Below are 27,941 nucleotides of genomic sequence, written 5' to 3'. Positions count from 1 at the left end.
AGTCCAATTACAATTATGATTACATTACAATACCTACGCTCTTCTGACCTATCTAGTCCTCCGCTGTGTGCTCAATATTGCTCATGCAGTCTGCCATGCTATAGAAAACAATCCGAACAACCTCTCCCAACCCATCCCATTGCCCGAGTCCGTCCCGGTGCCTCAACCACGGACCAGTTTTTTGAGTCGCCTCTCAATCATTTCCCGACCCTCCAGCGTCCTCCAGACCTGGTGCGGCGCCTTGGCAACGATGTCCCAATCCACGAGATTCTGGGTCAAGTGAGTGAGATCGCGTTGTTTACTCTCCCACTCGCTGTCCCGCCGCATCTCGATGCCGGAAGTAATGACTGTCACCGGCGTATCGGGCAACTGTATGGCCCTGCTAGCGACAACATCTCTCTTGGTGAGCGACTCAGCCACGAGGCTCTCCTGCAGCTTTGCAAATATGGTCTTGCCGTTCTGGTACGCCGCTCTCCCCCACACGCGGTCCTCCTTGGTTCTGCCTCTCAGCAAGGCTCCCGGAATCCGGTCTAGGCCGAGAGGGGAGAGGACACCCCGCAACCAAAGGAGAAACCCACGTCCGGGCTTGCCAATGCGATGCAGCAGGTCCTCGTGGAGGGGATCGACCATCAGGATGCCCTTGATTTCTTTACCGTGCCTGGACGAGAAGATCCGCGAGTAGAGAGAGCCGACACCGGCACTTGCCAGCACCCACGGACCGTCCTCGCCAGCGCGCGCCAGCGCCTCGCTCAGGGCTTCGGTGGCTTGGCCTGCTGAAAAGGGAGATGGAGCAGTGTCGCTCTGGGAGACCTGTTAGTAAAAGCCATGGGGAAGTAGATGGTATCCGATCGTCACTCACCCAGGCCATCCCCGGTCGGTCAGCAAAGCAGTATCTGCTGATAGAGCCGTTGTTCACTGCATCTTCGGCAAACTTCCACAACCCACGCTCGACCGCATCCTCGCCACCCTCAAACAGCACAGTAGGCTCATCGTGGCTGCGGTTACCATGGCAGTATACGTGGATCTGGTACTTGTCGGCGTCGACCCAGTACAGCTGCCCAGGCGGCGCCAGTCCGGCGTCCAAAGCTCGTATGATAAGCGTGCATGTGAGAAGAACAGAGACAATACAGAGAATAAGCAGAGCAATGCTCGACACGGCCACTTCACTCCACTCGAGCAGAGTCCGCCGAGACTCTGGCCGTCCCGTAAGTCTCTCCTCCTCCTCTGTCTTGCCCCATTGCACAATGCGGTCTGCGACGATGGTCCAGATGGACATGACAAGCGCCCCTGCGGTTCCAACGTGTCAGGGATTTTGTTTGTTTGTTTGTTTGCAGAGCAGGCATGGAAGAGGGAGTGGTAACCTACACACTACACTAGCGATACCAACCCAGGCTTCTTCGTGTCTTGTCTTCTCCACAGCGAGCATAATAATCATGTTCAGCAGTAAGAGACCGGCGCTGATGGCTGCGAGAATCCTGGACAACCTGGAGGGTGCCGCAAAGAACAACAGGCTCACGACCAAGGTAGTCATGGCCACGCTGGCATAGCTAAAGGCATAGAAGCCCGACCCGCGGGAGTGCAGTCCGGGTGGTGTCACAAAGAGCGATACCAGGATCAGGATCCACCACAGAAAAGTGAGGGCCGTGAGTAGAATTGTAAAGTATCTCGCGAGCCGCACTGTCCACAAGTTGTATGGCGAGACAGCCGGGTCGTCTGGGCTCAAATAGGGGGGTACATCGCTGTCGAGGCGGTTCGGGAGCAGGCGCGTGTGCTCGTCCGGGGGTGGAGGGCGGTCGTCGTAGCTCTCGGCATTGTCGGGGCCTTGCGCACCGGCAGAGCCACCGCCGTTGTCGTCCTGGCGGGCTCCAAAGAATTTCTTCATTGCCTTGGACTTATCGGAGAGTATGGTTCGACTCTTCAGAGTGTGTTGGTGAATTGAAATCGCTGGGGTAGAAGGAGAGAGATGTAGGATCCAAGTGATGAAGCTTGTCACGATAGTGAGAGAGACAGGCAATGAAATCATACCTTATTTAGTGAATATGGTCCCTATTGAACTATTTATTAGTCGTACATGACTCTAGATCCCGATCCAAAAAGCCACCCAACACAGATGCCAAGAATGGTATCGTGTTTTAGGGGCATTTCCTCCGACAAAGGGTCCAGCTGTGGGAAAAGCTGTGGATTTGACTCGTCCAGACAGCTCGAGCCGTCGAGCTTCGCTATCGATGACGTTATGTAGGCCTGGTGATCGAAAGATGGCGTGCGGGCGCACGGTGGAGAAGCCTGTGATTGGCTGCTCTTGGTACACGACAGCGAGATCCTCGATGCTCAGACAAGGCACGTGCCGGCACTATGGGCGATGGATCTTGATTTCTTTCTTTCTGGGGTTTTGTGCAGAAACATCACCGGCAGCAATCAGTTGTGAGATCTCTTGTTTGTCTTAACACCCGGTCCCGTGGTTTGGCCCGGCCCGGCCGGGATCCGCGCTTGCTGGAGTACACGGCGGTTCCCCGCCTCCACACGTCCGGGACTGCTCTTGTCCCCCGGCTCCTTCTTGCCTACTCACTTAGACTTCCGGATGTCCTGCTGATGCCGACTACCAAGATCTAATCTGATCTGATCCCTCCTCCCTCCTCCCTCCTTTTTATATCTTCTCCGACCAACAGACATCACCCCCAAAATACGGGATGTCTTTCTTAGCAAGAATCTGGAACGGGTGGTACTTTTGCAGGGGCCGTTTTACCAAAGAAGGCAATGCCTGTTGTTCCGGCCGTCAACTAGGGGAAACTTTACCTTTCAAGCACACACAAAGTTCTCATGCGTGCTGGACCCTCAACCGAAAACGGAAAGTTATGGCGTCTAGGCTGAGAGCTGGAGAGGCATTGTCCTTTTGTAGCGCCTTTGCGGAGACCCCTTGCAGCCCGGCACGGAGGCACCGGTGGGGCCCCAGCTTTCCTGTCAGACGCCTAATTTGGCCATGATTGTCAGTCCGAACTGGAAGCAGCATAGCTGATGAACCTCGATTGGAACGGTCCTTTCAAAAGGGACAGAGCTGACGCGCTTCACGGCCTCAGAGCTCTCCTCAGCCGTGGCCATGAATCCCGGCCTCCATCGGCTAGCCCGAGAAGACCTCGGGCATGCTGTTCTGCTTACAGCAATGATGTTTAAATAGACAATGACGACCCCTCAACTCGAATGAATGTGGTTACCTTTCAAAGTGTTCAGATCTTGCGTGTCTGCCCATTGAGCAGGTGTCACCATGAACGGCCACATCGACGACAGTCCTCCCAGGTATGGGCGAAGATTGCCCCTTCGTATCATCGAAGAGCGAGCCCAGAAAGAGCCAGAGCGTGAATGGCTGTCGATCCCGCGTTCCGCAGAGCCTGCCGATGGATGGCAAAAGATCACCTATCGGCAGGCATCTAGGGCCATTGATCGCTGCGAGCACCTCATCGTCGAGGCCGCAGGAAGGGGTGTCCCCGGAGAGTTTCCGACCATTGCTTACCTCGGTCTTAATGACTCCCGATACCTCGCGTTTATGTTTGGCGCCGTGAAGGCTGGTTACAAGGCACGTCTCTTTCGTACATCGTTTCCCCCATTCAAAGGTCATAGCAAGAATGCTGACTTTGACGCCACAGGCACTATTCGTGTCTCCTCGCAACTCTGTTGAGGGACAGCTACGTTTGTTCCAAGCCACTGACTGCCATGTTGTGGCTTCCTCGGCCGAGTTTGAACCGGCTGTCCAATCGTGGGCTCAACAACGGGCAATGAAGGTTTTTGTCTTGCCAGAAGAGAAAGAGCTGCTGTTGAATGAGTCGGTCGACGTACCTCACACCCCTTACGAAAAGGACTTTGCGCAGGCGCAGTGGGAACCGTTGGTGGTTCTCCACACCAGCGGTTCTTCCGGCTTCCCCAAGCCCATTGTGCTCAGAAATGGTCTCATGGCCGTTGCAGACGGATTTCGGACCTTACCTACTAAGTATGGGACTTTGCCGTGGGTCGCCGAGATGGCGAAACGAGCGAATAGACTGCTGGTTCCGAGTGAGTTGTGCCCGTTTTGACCACACACACGAAGGTCGAGACTGACCCCCCTTGAATACAGTGCCATTCTTCCATATCTCTGGCCTCTTTGTCTCGTGCTTCTTCAGCACATTTTACGAGCATGTCTCACTGGGTATAGGTTCCAGGCCGATCTCTACAGATTTGATGTACCAGTGCATCAAGCACTCCGGCGTCGATGCTGTGTTTCTGCCACCCTCGATTGTAGATGACATGTCTTCAGTTCCGGAGTATCTCGAGGCTTTCAAGGAACTCAAGTTTGTTGCATGGGGTGGAGGTGAGTTTTATTACCTTTTCTTGCTCTTTCCCTATCCCTTCAGGCTCTATGTATTAACTATCCTGTAGGTTCATTAACGCCACAGGGCGGAGCACGTCTGGTAGAAAACAAGGTCCAGCTGTGCAATCTCACGTCTTCCACCGAGTATGTCCCTTTAATGATCGTATTTCTGATACTCTTAAATACAATTCTGACTCAAAATGCTCAACAGGGCTGGACCCTCCCCATTCTACTTCCAGGCCAATACTGCGCTCTGGCAATACTTCATCTTCGACAACCCCTTTGGTGGCAACGAGTTCCGGAAGCTGGACGGCGATGAAGAAATCTACCGGCACGTCTACGTGCGACAAAACAAGGAGCCCGGCCTACAAGGAATATTCTGGACGTTCGAGGACCAGGACGAATTCGACACCCAGGATTTGTACCGGCCACATCCTGAACTTCCAGACCATTGGATTTACTATGGGCGAGCCGACAGCATCATCGTGTTTTCCAACGGCGAAAAGCTCAATCCCACGTCGATGGAGGCGCATATTCTGTCGCATCCGCAAATAAAGGGCACGCTGGTGGTTGGAACGAACCGCCTGGAGCCGGCCCTCATTATCGAGCCTGTGAACCCCCCACAAGACGAGGCCGAAGAGCATGCCTTGATACAAAGCGTCTGGCCGCTCATCCAAGAGGCCAACCGAGATACGGTTGCCCACGGCCGCATCCAGCAAGACATGGTCATGTTGGCCCACCCTGACAAGCCATTTCCCCGTGCCGGAAAGGGCACCATCCAGAGGCCGATGGCGGTTGCATTGTACCAGGAGGAGATAGATCGACTCTACGAGACTGTCGCTCACAGACAGGAAGGCGACGCCCCGGAACTAGATATCAGCTCGGAAGACTTGCTGCTGAAATCCACGGAGCAACTGTTCACCACAAGGTTCGATCTCCCAAAACTAAGTCCCGAGACAGATTTCTTCACGGCCGGAATGGACTCCCTGCAAGTCATTACGGCATGCCGCTTGCTCTCTGCTGGCTTGAAAGCTGCAGGTGCAGATCTCGAGGGCTTCCTGCCGCCTCGCGTCATCTACTCCAATCCCAACTACAGCCGCCTCGCGGCCTACCTCTTCAAGCTGGTGCAGTCGACGGAACCCAATGCCGACGGCGACGCAGCCGCGCAGGAACAGGAGATGCGGGACATGGTGGAGAAATACACCCAGAACCTGCCCCCGGCCGAGACCATCAGGTCCAAGTCCGGGCCCAGGAGCGAGGGCCAGACGGTCCTCCTGACCGGCAGCACCGGCGCCCTGGGCTCGTACCTCCTGCACTCGCTCGTCTCGAACCCCAGCGTCAGCAAGGTCATCTGCCTCAACCGCTCCGCCGACGGCCGCCAGCGGCAGGCGGCGGCGTGCTCGGAGCGGGGACTCACCGCCGACTTCGCCAAGTGCGAGTTCCTGCGCGCGGACCTGTCCCTCCCCGTCCTCGGCCTCGAGGAGCACGTCTACGCCCGCATCGTCGCCGACGGCATCGACCGCGTCATCCACAACGCCTGGCCCGTCAACTTCAACATCGCCCTGTCGTCTTTCGAGCCGCACATCCGCGGCGTGCGGCACCTCGTGGACCTGAGCGCCCGGTCGCCGCGCCGGGCGCCCGTCGTCTTCATCTCGAGCATCAGCACCGTCGACGCCTGGACGCACGTCAAGGACGGGCTCGTGCCCGAGGTGCCGATCCCCGAGTGCGGCCTCGCGGCCATGGGCTACGGCCAGTCCAAGCACGTCTCCAGCCTGATCCTGGACGAGGCGGCGCGGGTCTCTGGCGTGCCGACGGCCAGCATCCGCGTCGGGCAGATCGCGGGGCCCCGGGCCGCGGCGGGCGCGTGGAACCGGCAGGAGTGGCTCCCGACCATCGTGGCCTCGTCGCTGTATCTGGGCGTCTTGCCGCGGGACCTGGGACGCCTGTCCACCGTGGACTGGGTCCCCATCGAGGATGTCGCTGGCCTCGTGCTGGATATTGCCCTGCAGGGCACGACGGAGTCTATCGATGGCTACTTCCACTGCGGCAACCCCTCCCTGACGACGTGGGACAAATTGGCAGATGCCGTGAAAGAGGCATATGGGGCGCGAATCGCGAATCTAGTCACCTTTGAGGAGTGGGTGAGCATGCTGCGGGAGAGCGCGGCTGGGACGAAGGACGCCAACAAGAACCCTGGAGTCAAGTTGCTGGACATGTACGAGGCGCAGCAGAAGGCCACTGAGGATAAGGTGAAGCAGGTGCTGCTGGACATGGAGAGGACCAAGAGACACAGCGAGACAGCAAGGGGTCTGCAGGCTATTACACCGGAACTTATGAAGAATTGGTGCCGGCAATGGGGGTTCTAGCCGTCCAATCCTGGGATCACGGAAGGCGTAAGACATTTTTGTATATTTGAAGGGAACAAGTTTTGGACTTGCTATTTTAGACGTCTAGATGTTCTGATTTGCGCTCTGTGATTGTGACTGTGACAAAGAGGTTTCGGTGCCAGCCAACAACCCGCCAAGCGTGAAATGTGTGACATGATCTCGCCTTATACAATCGCTCTGTTCACGGCTCTCATAACTCCGTGATGTGGTAGATAGAACACAGCCATTCCTGCCAAATTTCTCCCTCGCATGGCCTCCTTCATATCCCGTGGATCCCTATCTCGAAGGACCGAACGGGTCAGGCCGGTCGAAATCAAAGGGCGCCACCTTGCTGCTTATCCCACGAGACGAATGCGACGAGTAGGAACCCGAGCTGCGCGATCCGGAACACGAGTTCCGGGCCTTGCGCTTCTCCGCCATGCGGCGCACGATGGCCTCCTCCGGCTCGACACCGCGGCCGCACGGTTTGATGGCTTCCTCTGGTATGCGGCAGAGGGGTATGTGCAGCTTGGCGTTGGCCTGGGGGTCGTCCAGGGCGACGCCGGCCTTTCTATATGTATCCAGCTTGTGCTGCTTAAGAGCCTGCGTTGACGGCTCGCTTGTGGACATCCAGTCCTTGAAGGAGGACAAAAACCGTGACTTTGATTCTTTCCGCTTTGACAGAGACTGGTTCTGTGATGCAGCCGAGCTCGAGGATTCACTGGTTGAGCTCCGACAGGTGTCTGAGCTCGAGTTGGATCGAACTGAGCGGCGGCGGAAAGAAGTCATCACGCCGCTCTGTTGTGCCTCTCTAGGCAGTCGCGTTCTTTTGCTCGGGTCCAAGGCAGTCAGCCCTTTGATGCTGAAAGTCGTCTTCCGATATCTTCTTTGGGGCCGACCTGGTGACTAATGTATTGCCTGAGGGCGGCCGAAGCTGACTGTAGCGCCGCTCGTTTAGAGGCCGATGGTCATATAGTAGACATCACAGCGGGTTCAACAAGAGAGAAGCCACTGATATTTCTCGCAAGAGGCATCTGATGAGGACGATACTTGCTATGCAAACGCAGAACAGATAACTCTGAAGTCCACGGTGAGATATTCTACAAAAAGTAGAGGAGGTTGAGGAGGTCACGGGGAATGCAGTTGCCACAAGTGCCGGAGATAATAAAGCGTGGTAAACTATGTGGTGGACTGTGACCGAGCATTCCTACTACACATCTTGGTACAAGTCCAACCATCACGCATATGTCTAGGAACAAGCTACAGGCTCGGACCAACCGCTGGTGGCTGGCTAAGGTGCCTCGCGTGGAGAGGGAGTGTGTGATATTCACCCACCTCTTCTGCTCTTGGTGCAGCTGGGGAAGAGTTATTGGTCGGATCTCGGCTGAGTCGTTGGAGCGCAACGTCGCGAGCAGGAGTAATGTGAGAGCTGATAGTCGATGTGTAGTTTGCGTGAGAGTGGGGAAAGGCAGCAAGATGGTGTCCATCTCCCGCCATCATCTCTGAACACATGTGTCCCCAATGATGATAATGGGAACTCAGTAGTGGCGGAATGGTTGGCGCTACTGCATCAGCTCGTCAAGAGTTGTGTGCACTTGGCACACATTATCATCTTGGTTGTAGCACAATTTTCCACAGGTTCTTCCCATCGTTGCTTGCCCGCATGGATTCGGCTGTGCACTGTTGCACGCCTATTCCTTCAGCTCGACCCCATTCTTGCTCTCGGCTGCGCTTTTGTCACGCCGGCGACCTGAAGTTTGTGTCGACGGATGGGGAGGTAGGTATGACAGTGCGTCATTCCAATATTGCCTCCAACTCGAGAATGGCAAAAGGACTTGGCGCGGCGCTAGACACCGTATTAGCGAGACGTTTGCTGGCAATAACATCCCTTGCAGTTAACGGCGCGTCGCTTCCAACGATTCCACTGCCGATCTTTCGTACTAGACACAATTTAGGATGAGGACTTCGGTTGGCTGGATGCAGTTGAGCATGCATGCGAGTAGGGCATGGTGACAGACGAGACGAGAAGTTGTGAAACGCAGGCAAGCACAGGGAGGATATGTGTCACCGCGCCGCCTGCTGTGGCTTTCTCATAGCGTTGTTGTTGGCGAGGAGCTGAGCTGGCCAACGGTCATTTTGCTGCCACAAACTGGTTTGCAAACTCGCCTTTAAGCAGAAGCGGCCGGATGGACCATAACGGATCTCGACTTTGGTCCTACCAGGCTCGGTTTCTCTGCGGGCATATCTTGATAGTGCGAGTAGTTATCTTGCAATCTTGTCCTTGAAGAAAGAGATCCATAGATGCGACTGACAAGACGGTCTTGATACATACAGGGATGTCTCAAACCCACGACACTGCCGATCACCGAGTCTTGGAGAAGAGTCGAGGCCACAACTAGCAAACTGAAGGAGGACATTGTTCTGCTCACCAATGATAGGGATCTTGACTCATCCGATAGGCATCCAACAGGGTGGCCTCTTCGAAGATATCCATGGATGTTGCCTATGACTGCCGTCAGCCAACATCCCAGCGAGCACGGCTTTCAGTTCAAGGTTGGTTTTCAGTCTCAAGAAGCCACAGGAGCAATTTCTTAGCCAAGCTGAAGGCTGTCCAGGCAGGTTCCGCGGCTTCCCTGCAAGTTGCGTGGGGACGAATCTCCGCCAGTGGGTCCCTTCCGCGCGTGTGGGTTCCACTTTCCCTTGTTGGGTGGCGATCGACCACCCAAAAGCAGCAACCCCGCCAGCGCCGCACATGCAAGTCAGTCAACCTTGGAACCGCCGTGAATCTGCGCTTCGGCACCATAGCGCATCTGATTACGAGAAGCCCATCCTCCTACTTGTAGTTTCTTCGCCTTGACAACCACCCACATGCACACTCTCGCTGACCAGGTCTGACCACAACTCCGCCATGCCCGGCGTCACCATACCACCGGGCACCAAGCCCGCAGGTGCCAGCTCATCGAGCAGCAGTAGTAACAGCGCCGGCACACAGGCCGGTCGCATCACGCAGATTCAGCCGCCACAGCAGCATCAGAGAGCGCCAGCAGGAACCTCAACAACCGCATCGCAACGGCCACCGTCGCCAACTCCGCCCACGGTGGAACCCATATCCCCCATCACCAAGCCCGCATACCTGGACGGCGCCTCCACCGGCTCCGGCACGCACTACCTGCCCAACTTCTCCGAGGGCCGGCAGTCCTTTACCTTCAGCTCGCCCACCACCCTGGTGCACCCGGACTCGGACGCGACGGCTATCCCTGCGCCGAGGCCAATCCCGATAGACCTCGAGTCCAACCCGGACGTGCTCGCGCTGCGCAGCGCCGTGACCATCCTGCAGCTGCAGAAGAGGAAGGCCGAGGCCGACGTCGTGGCCCTGCAGCGCGCAAAGGAGGCCGCCATGGCGGACCCGGAGGGTTTTGCGCGGGACCTGGCAGAGGGTAAAGTGCATAAGCAGGGGGATGCGCTCTTCCCCTCGGCGCCGGCGCAAGATGATGATGACGACGACGATGATGATGATGATGAGGAGATGCAGGACGCTACGGACGGTGTCGCCAGCAGGAAAAGCGGCGGTGCCAAGGACGCGCTGTGGAGGGAGCTGCCCCAGCCGCAGAATGTGGTGCGCATGCCGCCCGTGAACTGGTCCAAGTACGCCGTCGTCGGCGAGTCGCTGGACAAGCTGCACAACGAGCAGCTGTCTCGGCCGACGCCCGGGGCACCGGCCGTCATCGGCCCCAACGGCACGTACGAGTTCAAGAGCGGCGGGGAGCAGCCCCAGGCCGAGTCGAAGAAGCTCGTCGGCATCGCTGCGCCGTATAACCCTTCACGGGACAAGCTTGAGAAGAAATCCAAGGGGACAAAACGTTAGGGACGAAAGCATCGTGCTACATTAGCCACGGCGTGAGATAGGCTAGGCCTTCCTCATCGGTGAAGGGCTCTGGAAGCTTCGACTTATAAGAGCTGGCCTAGGAAGATCAGGAGAAGCCATCTCATGGCGTTACATGTACCGTTGCCTTGACGAATTCGCCGGCTATAGAAGAGGGTTACTGTGGCGTGACGCTCAAAGTGTCGGCCTGGAACTGGTATAATGATCGCATGCAAAGGAGTTCGGCATTTTGGGTAGCATTCTGATGGGCTACGAATGGAAATTCTACTTATTTTACGATAATCGATGAATTGGTTAATCTTGGTTCGCATGACATGTGCCGTTTGTCTCTGGAAATTGCTCAACAATCACTAGCACGATCAAGAAGTGGTTGGAGAAAAGGTCACTCCTTCCTTCTGAGAATGCTGCCCTTCATTGATATCGGCATAGGGCATGACGTAGAAATAAACAGAGTGCTATTTGCCTAATGGTTATCCTCGTCTTATCGACAAGTTTCGCTCAACAAGTAACATACACGCTGATAGTCCGATGATCGGACATTGAGCTACTAAGGATATGATGATGCCGGCCTCCCTGACCTTTTCCGAACGCCGTCCACAAATAGGGGATATTAACACAATACGTAACGTCATCAAATCCATCAGGACCTGGTCAAGTCCATCCTAGAGATCCCTAGAGAAAGTCCGGTCAGCCAAGTAACTCGATAGATCAATGATAGCATCGACAACTCACTCCATGGACTGCTGCACAGTTCGGCGGAGGCGCCTGTTGTACAGCTTCCGATCCTCGGGAGAGCCCCAGTACAGCTTATGAGCCTCCGGGTTCACGAGGGTACGTGGATCGTAAGGGGGATGCTCCTCCTCTAGAGCATCGATGACCGAGTCGATGTGAGTCTTAACATCCTCACGACGCGACGGGCTAGCCGAGTAGCACGGAGTGCCGTCTGCGGCAATGCGGTGATGGAATACGCGCGTCTCAAACTTGACTCGTGGTTGCTCCTCGGGGAAGTGTGGGCTGAGGAAGATCTTGAAGCGGAATAGACCACCATCGAGGTTCGTCATGGGTTTTCCAATGTAGGTCACCGTCCAGATGAAAGGGTTGTTGTCCTCAAGTTCAACGTTGTGCGGGGCGCCATTCCTCTTGAAGGTCTCGACAACCTGCTCGAATTGCCGCTGTAGGTTGACAGCAAGTGTTGCATCCTTGCGCTTCAGCTCCAGGCCCTCCACCGCCCAGCTGGCGGTCTCAGCGTCAAGCGCCTTCTTGATGTTCCGGATACGCTTCTCCAGCTCCGTGTAGTTGAACTTTCCGTCCATGGAGTTAGTAGATCCCTCAAACGGCATTCGAACGAAAGCCTGGTTGTCCTTAACATCCTTCTTCGCTTTCTCGACAGCTGCCAGATACGAATCGTAGTACCAGAGAAAGCGTCGCTTGCAGAGGTCCTTGAAGGGTTCGAAAGGGATGTTGGAGTCATCCATGCCTTCCATGTCCATATCGTCCAAGTCCGCGAGTGTTGCTGGCTTTGGCGAAGCCGCGCCATCGACACCCATGTGAAGGTACTCCTCCAGTCGCTGGACAACCGAAATTCGTAGAGTTTCATGCCGGATCTATAGAGAAAATGGTCAGTCAATTGAATTTGGCGCCCTTCGCTGGTCGTCCATTTTTCACCTTGTCAGCATAGTCCTTTTGGTTTCTCTTGTCTGAGGGCTCGTTCGCCTCCTCGAAGCCCGGTTCGTTCTCATAAGGATTGGAAGACATCAAGCTCTGGATCGACAGCAGGATCGACTCCAGTCCTTGCGCAGCGGACCATTCCTCTCCTCGCTCACCGCGCCATGTTCTATCGATGTGTCAGTTCGTGCTAACAGCTGTGCGCTTCGAAGAGGAGGCTCGCACCCTAGAATAGAGCTATCGTTGGAGAGTCAGTCGAGGTTGGTCTAGCCAGAGGACGATGGAAATGACAGGTTACTCACAGACAGACTCTGCCAGTGGCATAGATGTTGGGGTTGAAGCGGCAGCGGCCGCCGTTGGTGGTGGTGGCAGTTACTTGGGGGTGCTTTCGGGGATATTCTGCAAACGCGGATTATCTGTCAGTATCTGCAGCCAAGAGGAACATTGCCAATGTTGTTGCTTTGGTATGCATACCCTTGTTGAATTTGACGGCAAACTGAACCTGATTAGTATTGATCGTCTCTGAGTATGTGCGAGCAGCCTACCTCGAAGAATCCGAACTCGTATGGGGTGTCATGCGGTCCGATAATGAGCGCTTTCACGTTGCGAACATCCACATCGCGGCAAGCGACAGCGAGAGCTACACAAAAAGTCAGCAATCAGAAGCGGCAAGAGTGAGCTCCAAGATAGAGCGTAGGGAGAAATCGTACAGAGATCAGTAGTCTTCTGAATCTCGCTGAGCTCCTGGTGAAGGAAGAGGGTCCAAGTCAGCATCTTGATGTATCGCAGCCTGGGCACCCCGCCCTGATATCGGTCTCAGGTACGAACCTTGGTAATGCGGATGATGGACTGGTCTGCCATGGCTACCAGGCGCTTGAAGGGAATCCACTACGGACTCGCGCAATAACCATGGGAATGTGTGACCAAAGATGTCAGGAAAGAGGTTGAGTGGGTAGACGTTGTCAAGCTGAACCGAAGAGTGAGTTCCGCAAAGCCTAGGTCTTGCGGATGTGGTGGGGGAATTGTGAGGGGAGGCCGCTATGGAAGTTGAGCGGAATGTGGTGTTTTTGATGACTAGCGCGCGGAATGGAAGCGGGTTGCGCTGAAATTAGGCCGCCACTACAAGGATTGGAGCAGCTAAATACCTTATGACAACCACCTCCGGCTGCTTGGTGTTTGGGTGTTGGGGATAATCCACTGCAGGCTGCGTGTGGATGGGTACGGTGGAGGGGGTAAGGAAGAGAGAGTGATTTGTGGCGTTTGATAAAGTCGGAGGGGTACTTCAAGCTACAGTCGGCCTTGATAAATCAATACCCCACTTCAAGTAGCCGGGAGTACTTCGGCTCGCTGTAGTGCACAAGCTTAGACCCCTCATCGCTTCTGGTCAAACGCGTCTCAACGCGTTAATTGATTTTTGGTCTCCAATCGTGACAACCGCCTGCTGCGACGTCACAAGGTGTTTAACCACAAAACATAGCCTCCGATTGACAGACGCGCGGCATCGCTGTTTGCAGTGGCAGATCCAGCATGTCAAACTTCTTCGATCTCAAAGCCCGCAAGCAAGCGGCAGCCAATGGCGCGGGCTCCAGCAAGCAGGAGAAGCAGACCAACGAGACCCCCAGAGCGCAACCTTGGGTGGAGAAATAGTAGGAGGGATCCCTTCAAGAGTCCTCGTGTGCAACATCCAAGCAAAAGAAAGGTTCTAACATATCTGGATGACAGCCGCCCCAAGTCCCTCGACGATGTCACCGCACAAGACCACACAATCACAGTCTTGCAGCGAACCCTACAGGCCTCCAACGTAAGATCAAAGATGGAAGCTTGTCCTTCAGTCGGACTCCGTGACTGACCACCGGTGCAGCTCCCTCACATGCTCTTCTATGGCCCTCCCGGAACTGGCAAGACGTCGACAATCCTCGCGCTGGCGAAGGAGCTGTATGGACCCGAGTTCATGAAGTCCCGGGTCCTCGAGCTGAACGCTTCCGATGAGCGTGGTATCTCCATTGTGCGCGAGAAGGTCAAAGACTTTGCGCGTATGCAACTCACAAATCCCGCGCCTGGATACAAGGACAAATACCCATGCCCTCCTTTCAAGATCATCATCTTAGATGAGGCCGACTCAATGACGCAAGATGCGCAGAGCGCTTTGCGAAGGACCATGGAGACGTACAGCAGAATCACACGGTTCTGCCTGATTTGCAACTATGTCACGAGGATCATCGACCCGCTGGCAAGTCGTTGCAGCAAGTTCCGCTTCAAGAGCTTGGACCAGGGCAATGCCAAGAAGCGGCTCGAGGAGATTGCAGAGAAGGAAGGCGTTCCACTCGAGGAGGGTGCTGTTGAAGCTCTGATCAAGTGCAGCGAGGGAGATTTGAGAAAGGCCATCACATTCCTACAGAGTGCGGCCCGACTAGTCGGTGCGAGCGCCACCGCTCAAGGGAATGGTGGTGACGAGATGGAGGTCGATAAGAAGGCCATCACTGTGAAGATCATCGAAGATATCGCTGGTGTTATTCCTGATCCGACAGTGGATACGTTGGTCAAGGCTATACGCCCTACGAGCACGGGCGAGACGTATCAGTCGATTGCCAGAGTGGTTGAAGATATGGTTGCCGATGGATGGAGCGCCGGCCAGGTTGTGAGCCAGGTAGGCAAGCACTCTCGCACAGCTCGCCCACAGCTCCCCCTTGATTTACTAACAGCCCACTAGCTCTACCAAGCCCTGGTGTACGATGAGACGATCCCTGATGTTCAGAAGAATAAGATCGTCATGATTTTTTCCGAAGTCGACAAGCGTCTGGTAGATGGTGCAGACGAGCATCTGTCGATTCTCGATCTAGCTTTGCGCATCTCTGCGATCATGTCCGAGAGGTGATGGATGGACACTTGCATTTCAGTTGTAGTCAGTTCGTCTGGGGAAGGCATGTGTGGCACAAGGCGTCTGCAGGGATGGATGGGGCGTTAGGCATCATGGCACGAAAAGAAAAATGCTATTCCATGGCTACTCATAGCGTTAATTTAGGCGACATCATCATCGGGGCCAATGAGGCCAAGATTCCCTTCTAAAGATGACCAGACATCCTTCTCGTTGCCTGTCTTGCCAGACTGTGCATCTACATGTTTTCGCTGGACCTGGTCGGTCTTGGTCTGAGCCAGCCATATATCATCGTCAGTCGTCTCTGCTTCAATGGCCAGCGCTTCTCTCGCTTCGATTCCCAATAGTTGGTCCAGCTCGCTAAGAGTCTTCATAGAACCCTCCAAAGCAAGCTGTCCCTCTTCAATCTTTTCAGCAACAACCTCTAGGGTAGCGATCTTGGCTGAGTCTGCGGCGTATACCCATGCGTTTGCTCGGCTGGATGCCCCAGCATTTTCCCTGGGCGCCAGCCCATCTCCAAGACCTTGCCTCCTGGCAACCGAGGGTTGAGGGAAGCTGGGCAGAAGCTGACTCTCGTCTGCCAGGTGATCCAGTGTCTGACAAGTCTCTTTGAGCTGTTTCGCGAGCGTTACGTTAAGATGAGATTTTTGGGCAATATACCCCTTCTGTTGGTGAGCCAGGCTCAGAAGCCTCTCAAGATAAGGTGTGAGTAGATGTGCTGTCGGAACCGTATGACCAACACTTGGCGAGTTCGTCAACTCCGAACAATGCCTCTGCGGTAGGATGGCAGGCTGAGGTCTCTGAGTGGTGGCTTCTATGATGATTTTGCGTATCTTTAAGTACTCCTCATATGACTCCTTGATGCTGACAAGCTGCTCATCAATGTGCGCTTGATCTGACGAGTTTTGCTTGATTTTAGCTGGTGACAAGTCTGCTTCATCTGGTTCGTCCGTTGGCGCGTTCGCAAGCTCTGTCTCGATCCAAGATATGAGCTCGTCACGCGTGCTGCTCAGCGCTTTCAACTTGGCTCCGTCCGGGATCTTGGAGGGCAAATCTGAAGCTTTTGCTCGAACATCCTTCAGAAACTGCTCCTCCTTCTTCAGAAGCAACTTGGCGCGAAACACAGATTTCTCCAGCTGGCTGATAAGAACTTTGAGGTCTGCATGGCCGGCTTCGGCATCGATGGCAAAGCCATCGACGACTTCCTTCGGTACCGACGGCAGAGCCGTGGAGTCCCGAAATATTTCCTTGGGGTCCAGAAAGTCCTGAGACGCAGCTGGCTTCTGGCCTAAAGAGCGGAGACACTGATCGATTGCCTGCAACCGTTGTTGCTTCTTTTGTAGCTTGACAGTGGCTAGTTTCTCATCCAAGAAGTTCGCCCCCTTCTTGGAGAGCGTACGCTCTGTTTGGCGAGATGTGGTCCGATGGTTCTGTATTTGAAGCGCTTGATAATCCTTCTGAGCCTTGACATTGGCATCGACAGCCTTGAGATATGCTCTCTGTAGACCTCTCGCTTCAATATTGGATGTTACTCTGCAAGTTGGGTCATTCAAAGCTAGGGGGGCGGCATCGTTTCGCGTTCCACGGCACGCGTTCAATTGCGCAGCAAGGATGCGCCGGATGCGCAAGACCTCGTCCCTTGGTCTGATGTAGGGTTCGAGTGAAGTCTTGATTGCATCCACCGTTTCTGGTGAAGGGCTCATGTTTGGCGTGGCAGGTGCCCTCGAATCCGTACAAAGTCAAAGACGCGATGAGGATGAAATGCTCATGGCATTGATTGAACTCGCTGCATGCTCGATTTATGTCGATAGAGGCGCGTCGTGTGAAGGGGCTGCGTGTTCCTCACACCGCAACCGCCTCATGAAATCAGCTCCTGTACGCGAGCACCTGGGACACCTGCTTGTCCGTCGCTGTTTACTATGGCGACCGGCGACCAATCACAGAGCTCCGTAGAATTTTGGCGGGGCGCCTTGGGAAAATATCCACTTGACTTGACATATCTCGACTAGGCAGGTTGAGGCTCGCGACAACCTACAAAATCTGCAGCGACCACTCCCTTGCGGTACACATTCAACCGAGAACTGCGTTTCCAACCCGCCTGACGGTCATTCGTTCTAGACATTTACAATCGGAGAGATTCACCTCAGTGCATCGTCGGCGTTGGCGCTCTTGCCACCCGCGACCCCATCCATGAAGTAGAGCCTGGATTGAAAATTTCGGCGCATTTGATCTCGCCTTTCGAGTCTTCCGACCCTTCTCGCGCGACCAGCAGCCGACAAGATGACCGACCATCAGCGAGATGTGTCGCAGTACAAATACTCGGCCATGTCCAACCTGGTTCTCCAGGCGGACCGTCGGTTTGTTACAAGACGAACCGATGAGGCCACGGGCGACCCAGAATCACTGGCCGGCCGATTATCCATCCGCGATATGGGATCGCGGAACTTGAGGGATGTGGTTCCGAAACAAAAGAAGACGGCCATGCCTGATGTCGAGCGAGGAAGTTTCAGGGATGGCGAAGATATCCTACAACGCGAGCAGAGGAAACGGCAGGGCCAAGCCGCCCCTAGAGGGGCAGGTATTCTCGCGGGCGCTGACCTTCTCGTGGAGGGGCTCCGCTATCGGCCGCGTACACAAGCAACACGAGCGACATTCGAGCTAATATTGTCAATTGTCGCGAGGAGTCTGGGCGATGTACCCCATGAAGTTGTCCGCAGTGCCGCGGACGCCGCCCTCGAATACCTGAAGGACGATGACCTCAAGGATTTCGACAAGAAGAAGGAGATAGACGATATCCTGGGCGTCAGCATGTCCCCCAAGGAGTTCAACGAACTTGTCAACCTTGGCAAGAAGATCACCGACTACGACGCGCAAGACGACGACGAGGAGATGGGCGATGCGGGCAAAGACGACGAGGAGATTGACGACCGCCAGGGTGTTGCCGTCGATTTCGAGGAAGACGACGATGACGGTGAAGGGTTCGTGGACGAGGTGCGCGACGAATCCTCTGAAGATGAGGACGCGGACGAGGAGGATCGCCCCGAAGTAGAGGAAGATGCTGCCGCAGGAGGCGCAGGTGAAGATCGGTCTGATGAAACTGCGGGCTTGATCGATGGAGAAGCGATGATAATCGATTCGGCACCGGCTGCCAGCAAGCGACAAGAGAAGACCCAGAACGAGAATTTCGTCTCGGCGCGTGATATTGATGCGTACTGGCTACAGCGTCAAATCGGACGACTCTATCCCGACGCCCACATCCAACATGACAAGACACATCAAGCTCTGCGAATTCTGTCCGGCGAACCCGATGAAGAAGGTGGCGAAGAGAAACAACTTCGCGAGATCGAGAATGACCTGATGGAACTGTTCGATTATGAGCACCACGAAGTTGTGCAGCAGCTCATGGAGAACCGAGAGAAGGTAGTTTGGCTTACGAAGCTGGCCCGCGCCGAGCACAAGGAAGAGCGAGAGTCAATCCAGCGCGAGATGGTCTCCGAAGGTCTGCGATGGATCTTGGACGAGTTGCAAGGCAAGACAGTCGATGCCAGCGGCAAGGGCAAGATGGAAATCAAGATGGACGTCGATGGGCCGGCATTCGCAGAGGGGGCGCCCGCAAAAGCTGAGCGCGCTGAAGGCCAACTGGTCGGCGGACTGCAGCCTCGGAAGCTCATCAATCTGGAGAACCTCATTTTCGATCAAGGCAACCACCTCATGACCAATCCGAAAGTGAGACTGCCTGAAGGCTCGACGAAGCGCACTTTCAAGGGATATGAGGAGATCCACGTCCCGCCTCCGAAGAAGCGCAACGATCCGAGCGACGTCAATGTTCCTATCACCGACATGCCGGAGTGGGCGAGAATTCCATTCAGTACCACCAAATCGCTGAACAAAATCCAGTCGCAATGCTATCCTTCCGCATTCAATGACGACGGCAACATGCTCGTCTGTGCCCCGACTGGCAGTGGCAAGACCAACGTCTCAATGTTGACCATTCTTCGGGAGATTGGGAAGAACAGGGACCCCGAGACTGGAGAGATCGACCTGGATGCTTTCAAGATCGTCTACATCGCGCCACTCAAAGCACTTGTACAAGAGCAAGTCGGGAACTTTGGCAAACGTCTAGAACCGTACGGGATCAAGGTCTCTGAGTTGACTGGCGACCGGCAGCTCACCAAGCAGCAGATCTCAGAGACACAGATCATCGTTACCACTCCCGAGAAGTGGGATGTCATCACAAGAAAGGCGACTGACATTTCCTATACCAACCTTGTGCGTCTCATCATCATTGACGAGATTCATTTGCTTCACGATGACCGTGGCCCTGTGCTTGAAAGCATCGTCAGCCGAACTATCAGGAAGACGGAGCAGACCGGTGAGCCTGTCCGGCTTGTTGGTCTATCCGCAACACTGCCAAACTATCGCGATGTCGCAAGCTTCCTACGGGTAGATCCTAATAATGGGCTGTACCACTTTGATGGTACCTTCCGCCCCTGTCCTCTTCGCCAGGAGTTCATTGGTGTCACCGACAAGCGGGCCATCAAGCAGCTCAAGACTATGAACGATATTACGTACACCAAAGTGCTCGAGCATGTTGGCAAGAACAGGAATCAGATGTTGATCTTCGTTCACTCCAGAAAGGAGACGGCCAAGACTGCCCGATACGTCCGGGACAAGGCTCTCGAGATGGAGACCATCAATCAGATCCTGAAGCATGATGCTGGCAGCCGCGAGGTTCTCAAGGAGGCTGCTGATCAGGCGACGGACAAGGAACTCAAAGACCTCTTGCCATATGGTTTCGGAATCCATCATGCTGGTATGAGCCGAGCCGACCGTACGGATGTCGAAGAACTGTTCGCACAAGGCGCTATCCAAGTCCTCTGCTGCACAGCAACTCTAGCTTGGGGTGTCAACCTTCCTGCGCACACGGTAATCATCAAGGGCACTCAAGTTTACTCTCCCGAGAAGGGTAGCTGGGTCGAGCTCAGCCCTCAAGACGTGTTGCAAATGCTTGGTCGTGCCGGACGGCCTCAGTTCGATACATATGGTGAAGGCATCATCATCACAACCCAGGGAGAGATACAGTACTACCTCTCCTTGTTGAATCAGCAACTACCGATTGAGAGTCAATTCGTCAGTCGCCTAGTGGACAACTTGAACGCAGAGGTTGTCCTCGGCAATGTTCGCTCCCGGGACGAAGGTGTCGAGTGGCTAGGTTACACGTATTTGTTTGTTCGAATGCTTCGCTCACCTGGTCTGTACCAGGTTGGCGCCGAGTATGAGGACGATGAAGCTCTTGAACAGAAGCGTGTCGACTTGATTCATTCCGCCGCCATGGTTCTGAGAAAGACAAACCTTGTCAAGTATGACGAGAAAACTGGCAAGCTTCAGGCCACCGAGCTCGGTCGTATTGCATCGCACTACTACATCACGCATGGCTCGATGGACACCTACAATAACCTCATCCAGCCATCGATTACGACCATCGAGCTGTTCCGCGTGTTCTCATTGAGCGCGGAGTTTAAGTATATCCCAGTGCGACAAGAGGAGAAGCTTGAGCTTGCCAAGCTTCTCGGTAGGGTCCCTATCCCGGTCAAGGAGAGTATCGAGGAGCCACATGCAAAGATCAATGTCCTTCTGCAGGCATATATCTCACGTCTGAAGCTCGAGGGACTGGCGCTGATGGCCGATATGGTCTACGTCACCCAATCTGCGGGTCGTATTCTTCGGGCAGTGTTTGAGATCGCGCTCAAGAAGGGCTGGGCGTCAGTTGCCAAGACCGCCCTCGATCTCTGTAAAATGGCCGAGAAGCGCATGTGGCCAACCATGTCGCCATTGCGACAGTTTCCTACGTGCCCTCGCGAGATCATTCAAAAGTCTGAGCGAATCGATGTGCCTTGGTCTAGCTACTTTGACCTCGACCCGCCTCGAATGGGGGAGCTGTTGGGCATGCCTAAAGCCGGCAAGACAGTGTGCAGCCTAGTGGCGAAATTCCCCCGTGTCGAGATTCAAGCGCAGGTCCAGCCCATGACAAGGTCAATGCTTCGTGTTGAGCTCACCGTCACGCCCAATTTCGAATGGGATGATGAGGTTCATGGCATTGCTGAGAGCTTCTGGGTGGTGGTCGAGGATTCTGACGGCGAGGAGATTCTCTTCCACGACCAGTTCATCCTGCGCAAGGACTACGCCAATTCCGAGTCCAATGAGCACCTGGTTGAGTTCACCGTTCCCATTACGGACCCTATGCCTCCCAATTACTTCATCTCAGTAATATCAGATCGATGGATGCACTCGGAGACTCGCCTGGCCGTCTCTTTTCAAAAGCTTCTACTCCCGGACAAGTTCCCCCCTCACACAGAGCTTCTCGACCTTCAGCCTCTGCCCGTGTCCGCTCTGAAGGCCAAGGACTATATTGCCCTCTTTCCTGAGTGGCAGCATTTCAACAAGATCCAGACACAGACTTTCAACTCGCTGTATACCACCGACCAGAACGTATTTGTCGGTGCTCCGACTGGCAGCGGGAAGACCGTGTGCGCTGAGTTTGCCTTGTTGCGACACTGGGCACAAAAGGAGCCAGGCCGCGCCGTGTACATCGCTCCGTTTCAGGAACTAGTCGATGCTCGCTTCCAGCATTGGCAGAAGAGGTTCTCCGAGCTGAGAGGCGGCAAGGATATCGTCAAGCTCACTGGAGAAACCGCGACGGATCTCAAGCTGCTAGAGCAGGGTGACCTGGTGCTGGCCACCCCGACACAATGGGATGTGCTCTCTAGGCAATGGAAGAGACGCAAGAATGTCCAGACTGTCGAGCTCTTTATCGCCGATGAGATGCACATGCTAGGCGGCCAGCAAGGGCACATTTATGAGATCATTGTCTCGCGCATGCACTCCATCCGGTCCGCAACAGAGCTCCCAATGCGAATCATTGGGCTGAGTGTGCCTCTGGCTAACGCTCGCGACATGGGAGAATGGATCGACGCAAAGAAACATGAGATCTACAACTTCAGCCCCCACGTTCGTCCGGTACCTCTTGAGCTGCATATTCAGTCCTACACGATCCCGCACTTCCCGTCGCTCATGCTTGCTATGGCAAAGCCAACATACCTTGCCATTACGCAGATGTCGGCCAATCAGCCAGCTCTGATTTTCGTGCCGAGCAGAAAGCAGACTCGAGCCACCGCCCGCGACCTCCTTACAGCCTGCTTAGCAGACGATGACGAAGATCGCTTCCTCCACGTCGAGGTGGAGCAGATGAAGCCTCTTCTCGAGAAAGTCCAGGAGGACGCCCTGAAAGAGTCCCTCTCTCATGGTGTCGGTTACTACCACGAAGCACTCAGCCTGACGGATAGGCGCATTGTTAAGCACCTGTACGACAATGGTGCGATCCAGGTCCTGATTGCTTCTCGCGATGTCTGCTGGGAGCTCGACTGCACTGCCCACCTCGTTGTGGTGATGGGCACCCAATACTTTGAAGGGCGCGAGCATCGCTATGTCGACTACCCTCTTAGCGAAGTACTTCAGATATTTGGTAAAGCCCTTCGCCCCTCAAAGGACGGACGGGGGCGTGGTGTGCTCATGCTGCCTGCTGTTAAGCGGGAGTATTACAAGAAGTTTATGAATGAGGCTCTCCCTGTTGAGTCTCACCTGCATAATTACCTCCACGATGCCTTTGTCACAGAGATCAGCACCAGGATGATTGAGTCTGGCGAGGATGCTCTGAACTGGACGACCTTCACGTACTTCTACCGCCGACTCCTTGCCAACCCAAGCTACTACAGCTTGCCTGACCGGTCCGACGAGAGTCTGAGCAAGTACCTGTCGGACATGGTTGAAGACACACTGACGGAGCTCGGAGAAGCGAAGATTATCGAGTTCGATGAGGAGGATGGCAGCGTTGCGCCACAGAACGCTGCCATGATTGCCGCGTACTATAACATCTCTTACATCACGATGCAGACCTTCCTCCTCTCGCTCAGCGCCCGCACGAAGCTCAAGGGCATCCTCGAGATTGCTACCTCGGCCACCGAATTCGAATCGATTCAGATTCGCCGCCACGAGGAGGGTCTTCTTCGCCGCATCTACGACAGAGTGCCTGTGAAGATGGCCCAGCCTGTCTACGACTCGCCCCACTTCAAGGCTTTTGTGCTCCTCCAGGCTCATTTCTCGAGGATGCAGCTGCCTATTGATCTGGCAAAGGATCAAGAAATCATTCTGTCCAAGATCTTGAGCCTTCTCAGTGCTACGGTCGACATTCTGTCCTCCGATGGCCACCTGAACGCTATGAATGCCATGGAGATGTCGCAGATGGTTGTCCAGGCCATGTGGGATCGCGATAGCCCCTTGAAGCAGATTCCTCATTTCTCGCCCGAGGTTGTCAAGGTGGCGAACGACTTTGGGTACGTACCTTTCACCAATTTTGATCTCGCAGCTACTAACGATATGGTTTACAGAATCAAGGATATCTTCGATTTCATGGAGGCCATGAACCCCGAGGAGAACCCGCAGTACGGTGCTCTCGTCAAGGGACTCAACCTATCTCAGGGACAATTGGCACAGGCTGCAAACTTCACAAACAGCAAGTACCCCGACATCTCTCTGGAGTTCGAGGTTGAGGACGAGGACAGCATCACCGCGGGTGAACCATCGTACCTCAAGATCAAGATCGAGCGGGAGGTGGATGAGGATGAAGAGTTCGACCCTACAGTGCACGCGCCGTTCTACCCGGTGAAGAAGATGGAGAACTGGTGGCTTGTCGTTGGTGACGAGGCCACTAAATCGCTTCTGGCGATCAAGAGAGTGACGGTCGGCCGCAACCTGAACGTGCGGCTCGAGTTTACGGTGCCTACGCCAGGAGAACACGAGTTGAAGCTCTTCCTCATGAGCGACAGCTACGTCGGAGTGGACCAGGAGCCGACCTTCTCGGTCAAGGTGGCAGAGGGCATGGACGAGGACGAGTCAGAGGAGGAGAGCGAGTAAAGTGGCCGGGGAACCGGGGATGGCGTTTGTTTTTTTTCGGATGATCTTCTCGGACACCTCTCTGGAGCAGAGTGTTGTATCATATGATCGACGGGGAGCTTTGGCTTTGTACTGTACTGATTGACAAAATGGCGTCTTGATATAATCACGAATGTGAATGGTTCATCGCAATTTCTGTCCCTGGTTTCGAAGAGCGTGGGAGAACCTCGAATGTGGAGATACGGCGCCACACAAGGAGATCGAGATTTGAGAGCCGAGAGAGTGCCAAAGTGCCTAGTTACGGCTACGTCAGGCAGAGAGGAGGCCGGCCCATTGATGGATCTCCATGGGTGGATGATGGATGGATGATAGGACGGATGGCTTGGATGGCCTGGATGGCTTAAACGCCGTGCACGGACCACATCAAGTCTCACAACTCCTCCTGCCTGGGCCTTTTTTTCTTTTGCTCATTGGGGAGCGAGAGAGGCGCACTCGACGCATACACACACCAACCTTTTTTCCCTTTCTCTCCTCTCCCTCTCTCGCAAGTCCTTGACCGACCCGGCCTCGATCAACCACCAAATTTCCCACCTTCTCCCATCCCCACGTTTTGATTGAGGCAGTCATCGCGACCAGCCCTCCAGCCATCCAGGATTCCATCACATCCACCATCAGCCATCAACGCGATCAATCGCGTCTGTCGCCTTTCCTGCCTATTTCCTGACCCGCATCCCAGCCAGTGTCGCGCGCGCACTTTTGTCCCCGCCCGCGTCCAATCAGGCCTCGAGGTCAGAGCTTGGAGCTGCATCACCACCACCCTGACATCAACACCACATTGGCCTCGGCTTCCTGCGCACCATGTCTGATTCGAACGCGCAACCACCCGCGGCCGCCCCCGAGGCTGCTGCGCCTGCCGTCGAAGCTCCCAAGAAGGACGAAGCTCCCGCTGATGTCAACGTGGCTAGCGCCGATGCTGGAGCTGACGCGAAGCCCGCTGAGGAGGCAAACAAACCCGCCGAGGAAGCCAAACCCGCCCCAGGTATGCTGCTCCCCTACCCCAATTAACAATGCGCCGAGCGACTAGAGCTAATTGCCTCGCTCGCAGACACCGCTGCCCCAGAACCCGCGACGACTAGTGCCGACAAGGCCGACGTTGAGATGAAGGAGGCTGCCCCCGAAGCTGCTACCGAAGCTGCCCCAGCCACAGCTGCTGCCCCTAGTGCCGACGCCGCGCCAGCGGATGCCGCAGAGAAGAAGGCAGAGGAAGCTCCAGCCGCGGGCGCTGATGCCGCCAAGGAGGGAGACGCGACCGCTGCTGACAAGGCCAACAAGTCGAGGCGGAAGTCTGCTGGAGCCGGCGAGTCCAAGGGCAAAAAGCTGAACAAGAAGGGCTCTCGTGCCCGGATACTACATCTCGATGCGAAGCCTGGCGATCACTATTTCGTCAAGCTCAAGGGCTACCCCCAGTGGCCCGCTATCGTTTGTGACGAGGCTATGCTGCCGCAGACCCTGATCAAGAGCCGCCCTGTCAGCGCTGCTCGTCAGGATGGCACGTACCGTGAGGATTACGCCGACGGTGGCAAGCGCGCGGCTGATCGTACCTTCCCGGTTATGTACCTCCACACCAACGAATTGTAAGTCAATGTCGCGTGCTCTCTCATCATGATGCGGGCTAACGACAAGTTTCTCCCACAGTGGCTGGGTGCCAAACGGCGACCTCCACGACCTCGACCCCGAGAAGGTCATGGACAATGTTAACGACAAGATGCGCAAGGATCTGGCGCGCGCTCACGAGCTTGCCTCGGAGCACCACTCTCTCGACCACTACAAGGACCTCCTGCAGCAGTTCCAGGACGAGCTCGATGCCCTGCAAAAGGCTCAGGAGCTCCCACCTGCACCTGCCAAGAAGTCACGAAAGAGCAAGGGTCCCGCTGACGATGAGGATGTCGAGATGGCCGATGCCGACGACAACGGTGCTGCCAAGGACAAGAAGGCCAAGAAGCGCAAGGCTGAAGGCGACGCTGAGGTTGGTCCATAATTTTCGCGTCCTCCCCAGGAATATGCCACCCAGACTAACATTGTTGGACAGACACCGCAGCGATCTGACTCAGTCAAGAAGCCCAAGATCAAGCTGACCTCTTCATCGACTCCCAAGGGAGCCAACGGCACGTCGACACCCAAGAGCGGCAAGGCTACAGATTCGAAGACGTCGAAGCCCAAGGCCAAGAAGGCAGAGGACAAGAAGGAGACTCCCAAGGAGCCCGAGCTATCTGCCGAGGAGAAGCACCAGCGCAAGGAGGTCAGTGCCATAACGTTTTAACGTCTATCAAAGGGTCCAGCACTAACATCCAGTGCAGAAAGAGGTCTTGTTCCTGCGCCACAAGCTCCAGAAGGGTCTGCTCACCCGGGATCAGGAGCCCAAGGAGGAGGAGATGAAGACCATGTCCGATTACGTGACCAAGCTCGAGGGCTATCCTGACCTGGAGGTCAGCATCATTAGGGCGACAAAGATCAACAAGGTCCTGAAGGCCATTCTCAAGCTTGACTCCATCCCCAAGGAGGACGAATTCCAGTTCAAGCCCCGCTCTCAGGTGCTGCTCGATAAGTGGAATAAGCTGCTCGCAGCAGTCGACGGAGCCCCTGCGGCTGCTGCCCCTGCGAACGGCGTGAATGGATCGTCAGCGGCTGCCAAGGAGTCTACTCCCAAGGCCGACAAGGCCAAGGAGACAAATGGCGTGAAGGACGAGCAGCCTCCTAAGCCCGAGGAGAAGAAGGACGTTGCCAAGGCAGACACGCCTGCTACAGCGACTGAGACGAAGGCGGAGGAGAGTGCTGCGGCAGAGGTGAGAACTATTGGTTGTCCCGTGATGTCATCCGGTCTTTGCTAACATGCATTTCCAGCCTGCAAAGGAGTCTGCCACTGCCGAGGCGGCTGCTTAAAGTCACCTCTGCTTGATGCAAGGGAACAAGCTCCCTATAAATACCACCCAAGGTTTCGACAGGCCCTTTGTGAAGATGAGTTTTGTCTCCTTGTTGAGATCACATCTTTCAGCAAGATATGCCATAAGTTTTCTATTTTGACATGAGAAGCACCTTGTTGCCAGGGTGCCCGCAAATGGGCCCTGACCTGGACCTTTTGTAAGACTACTATTCTATTATTACTTGATTGGTTTTCACATCTTTTCCGCGAAACAAAAAATGGAAGGAGGGGAAACGGGAGGGTGGTGTTCTGGTTCCATAAAGAGACTTTCATTCACCATTCATGACTTGGTTTACGCGATCTGGGATTTTTCTTTCTCTCCTTGTCTTTCTTGTTTGTTCCTGTCTCTCGCTCTTCTTCTTCTCTCTTCTTGCGAAAAATTCTCTCTCTCTGGCAGGCTGTGTGAAATGTACAAAGTGCAAAAATCGGGCTACGTTTGCAGGGCAAAATGGGAGGCATCAGGGGGGTTGGAGGGTCTATTTTCTGGTAGCTTCTTTTTATCACCCTGCTATGAGGTAAAGGAGGAACCTTTTCCAGCGAAAGAGGGAGGTAGAAACAGCTTCTTCTTACAGCGGGGGAGGGGGGTGTAAAGAGAGCGAGAGTATACCAGATAGCGAAATAAATTGCGATCATCTCTATATCGGCGTTGTACGTGGGCTCGTGGGAGACGGGAGTCACCTCGCACAAGATCGAGGAATAGACGTTGATCATCTGGGAGTGGGATGGATTGATTGCATGCCTCCGCAGCCGTTCTCTGTATTACCATGTGCTGTCTCACATGGGCGTCTTGTCTCTTTCGATATTCTCGAGCTTTCGGTGCCTCTGTTCTTCAATCTCCAGTTCTTATTTGGCCGGGAGGGGGGAGAGACTTCGCCAGAATGGTACAG

General features: G+C 55.0%; 9 protein-coding genes across 9 annotated transcripts; 5 read left to right on the top strand and 4 right to left on the bottom strand.

Annotated features, from left to right (window-relative positions):
* Positions 1–162: 162 nt before the first annotated feature.
* E0L32_000641 (uncharacterized protein) lies at positions 163–1,882 on the bottom strand (the record flags this gene model as incomplete). Its single annotated transcript, XM_031141046.1, has 3 exons — positions 163–801; positions 860–1,287; positions 1,366–1,882. 3 exons carry the CDS (start codon positions 1,880–1,882, stop codon positions 163–165), a joined length of 1,584 nt encoding a protein of 527 aa, XP_030995958.1.
* Positions 1,883–3,259: 1,377 nt separating this feature from the next.
* On the top strand, positions 3,260–6,702 carry E0L32_000640 (uncharacterized protein; the record flags this gene model as incomplete). Its single annotated transcript, XM_031141035.1, has 5 exons — positions 3,260–3,605; positions 3,694–4,041; positions 4,103–4,336; positions 4,405–4,480; positions 4,548–6,702. The coding sequence occupies 5 exons, from the start codon at positions 3,260–3,262 to the stop codon at positions 6,700–6,702; spliced, it is 3,159 nt and encodes a 1,052-aa protein (XP_030995957.1).
* Positions 6,703–6,999: 297 nt separating this feature from the next.
* Positions 7,000–7,491, bottom strand: E0L32_000639 (uncharacterized protein; the record flags this gene model as incomplete). The annotated part of the gene is made up of 1 exon (XM_031141024.1): positions 7,000–7,491. The coding sequence occupies one exon, from the start codon at positions 7,489–7,491 to the stop codon at positions 7,000–7,002; it is 492 nt and encodes a 163-aa protein (XP_030995956.1).
* Positions 7,492–9,610: 2,119 nt separating this feature from the next.
* On the top strand, positions 9,611–10,567 carry E0L32_000638 (uncharacterized protein; the record flags this gene model as incomplete). The annotated part of the gene is made up of 1 exon (XM_031141013.1): positions 9,611–10,567. One exon carries the CDS (start codon positions 9,611–9,613, stop codon positions 10,565–10,567), a length of 957 nt encoding a protein of 318 aa, XP_030995955.1.
* Positions 10,568–11,247: 680 nt separating this feature from the next.
* Positions 11,248–13,111, bottom strand: E0L32_000637 (uncharacterized protein; the record flags this gene model as incomplete). Its single annotated transcript, XM_031141001.1, has 9 exons — positions 11,248–11,257; positions 11,318–12,189; positions 12,251–12,419; positions 12,476–12,487; positions 12,553–12,649; positions 12,725–12,746; positions 12,796–12,890; positions 12,961–12,994; positions 13,079–13,111. The coding sequence occupies 9 exons, from the start codon at positions 13,109–13,111 to the stop codon at positions 11,248–11,250; spliced, it is 1,344 nt and encodes a 447-aa protein (XP_030995954.1).
* A 666-nt stretch (positions 13,112–13,777) lies between these two features.
* Positions 13,778–15,125, top strand: E0L32_000636 (uncharacterized protein; the record flags this gene model as incomplete). The annotated part of the gene is made up of 4 exons (XM_031140990.1): positions 13,778–13,896; positions 13,973–14,051; positions 14,112–14,897; positions 14,961–15,125. The coding sequence occupies 4 exons, from the start codon at positions 13,778–13,780 to the stop codon at positions 15,123–15,125; spliced, it is 1,149 nt and encodes a 382-aa protein (XP_030995953.1).
* A 143-nt stretch (positions 15,126–15,268) lies between these two features.
* E0L32_000635 (uncharacterized protein) lies at positions 15,269–16,828 on the bottom strand (the record flags this gene model as incomplete). Its single annotated transcript, XM_031140979.1, has 1 exon — positions 15,269–16,828. One exon carries the CDS (start codon positions 16,826–16,828, stop codon positions 15,269–15,271), a length of 1,560 nt encoding a protein of 519 aa, XP_030995952.1.
* Positions 16,829–17,405: 577 nt separating this feature from the next.
* E0L32_000634 (uncharacterized protein) lies at positions 17,406–24,095 on the top strand (the record flags this gene model as incomplete). Its single annotated transcript, XM_031140968.1, has 1 exon — positions 17,406–24,095. One exon carries the CDS (start codon positions 17,406–17,408, stop codon positions 24,093–24,095), a length of 6,690 nt encoding a protein of 2,229 aa, XP_030995951.1.
* An 837-nt stretch (positions 24,096–24,932) lies between these two features.
* On the top strand, positions 24,933–27,014 carry E0L32_000633 (uncharacterized protein; the record flags this gene model as incomplete). The annotated part of the gene is made up of 6 exons (XM_031140957.1): positions 24,933–25,113; positions 25,180–25,708; positions 25,770–26,100; positions 26,164–26,373; positions 26,432–26,917; positions 26,976–27,014. The coding sequence occupies 6 exons, from the start codon at positions 24,933–24,935 to the stop codon at positions 27,012–27,014; spliced, it is 1,776 nt and encodes a 591-aa protein (XP_030995950.1).
* Between the last annotated feature and the right edge of the window lie 927 nt (positions 27,015–27,941).

The sequence above is a fragment of the Thyridium curvatum genome (genome assembly GCF_004353045.1).
Source record: "Thyridium curvatum strain D216 chromosome Unknown NODE_2_length_892811_cov_85.036431, whole genome shotgun sequence".
Classification (NCBI taxonomy): Eukaryota; Fungi; Ascomycota; class Sordariomycetes; order Thyridiales; family Thyridiaceae; genus Thyridium; species Thyridium curvatum.
The sequence above is the reverse complement of the archived record's forward strand: the minus strand, read 5'-3'. Positions and strand labels throughout refer to the sequence as shown.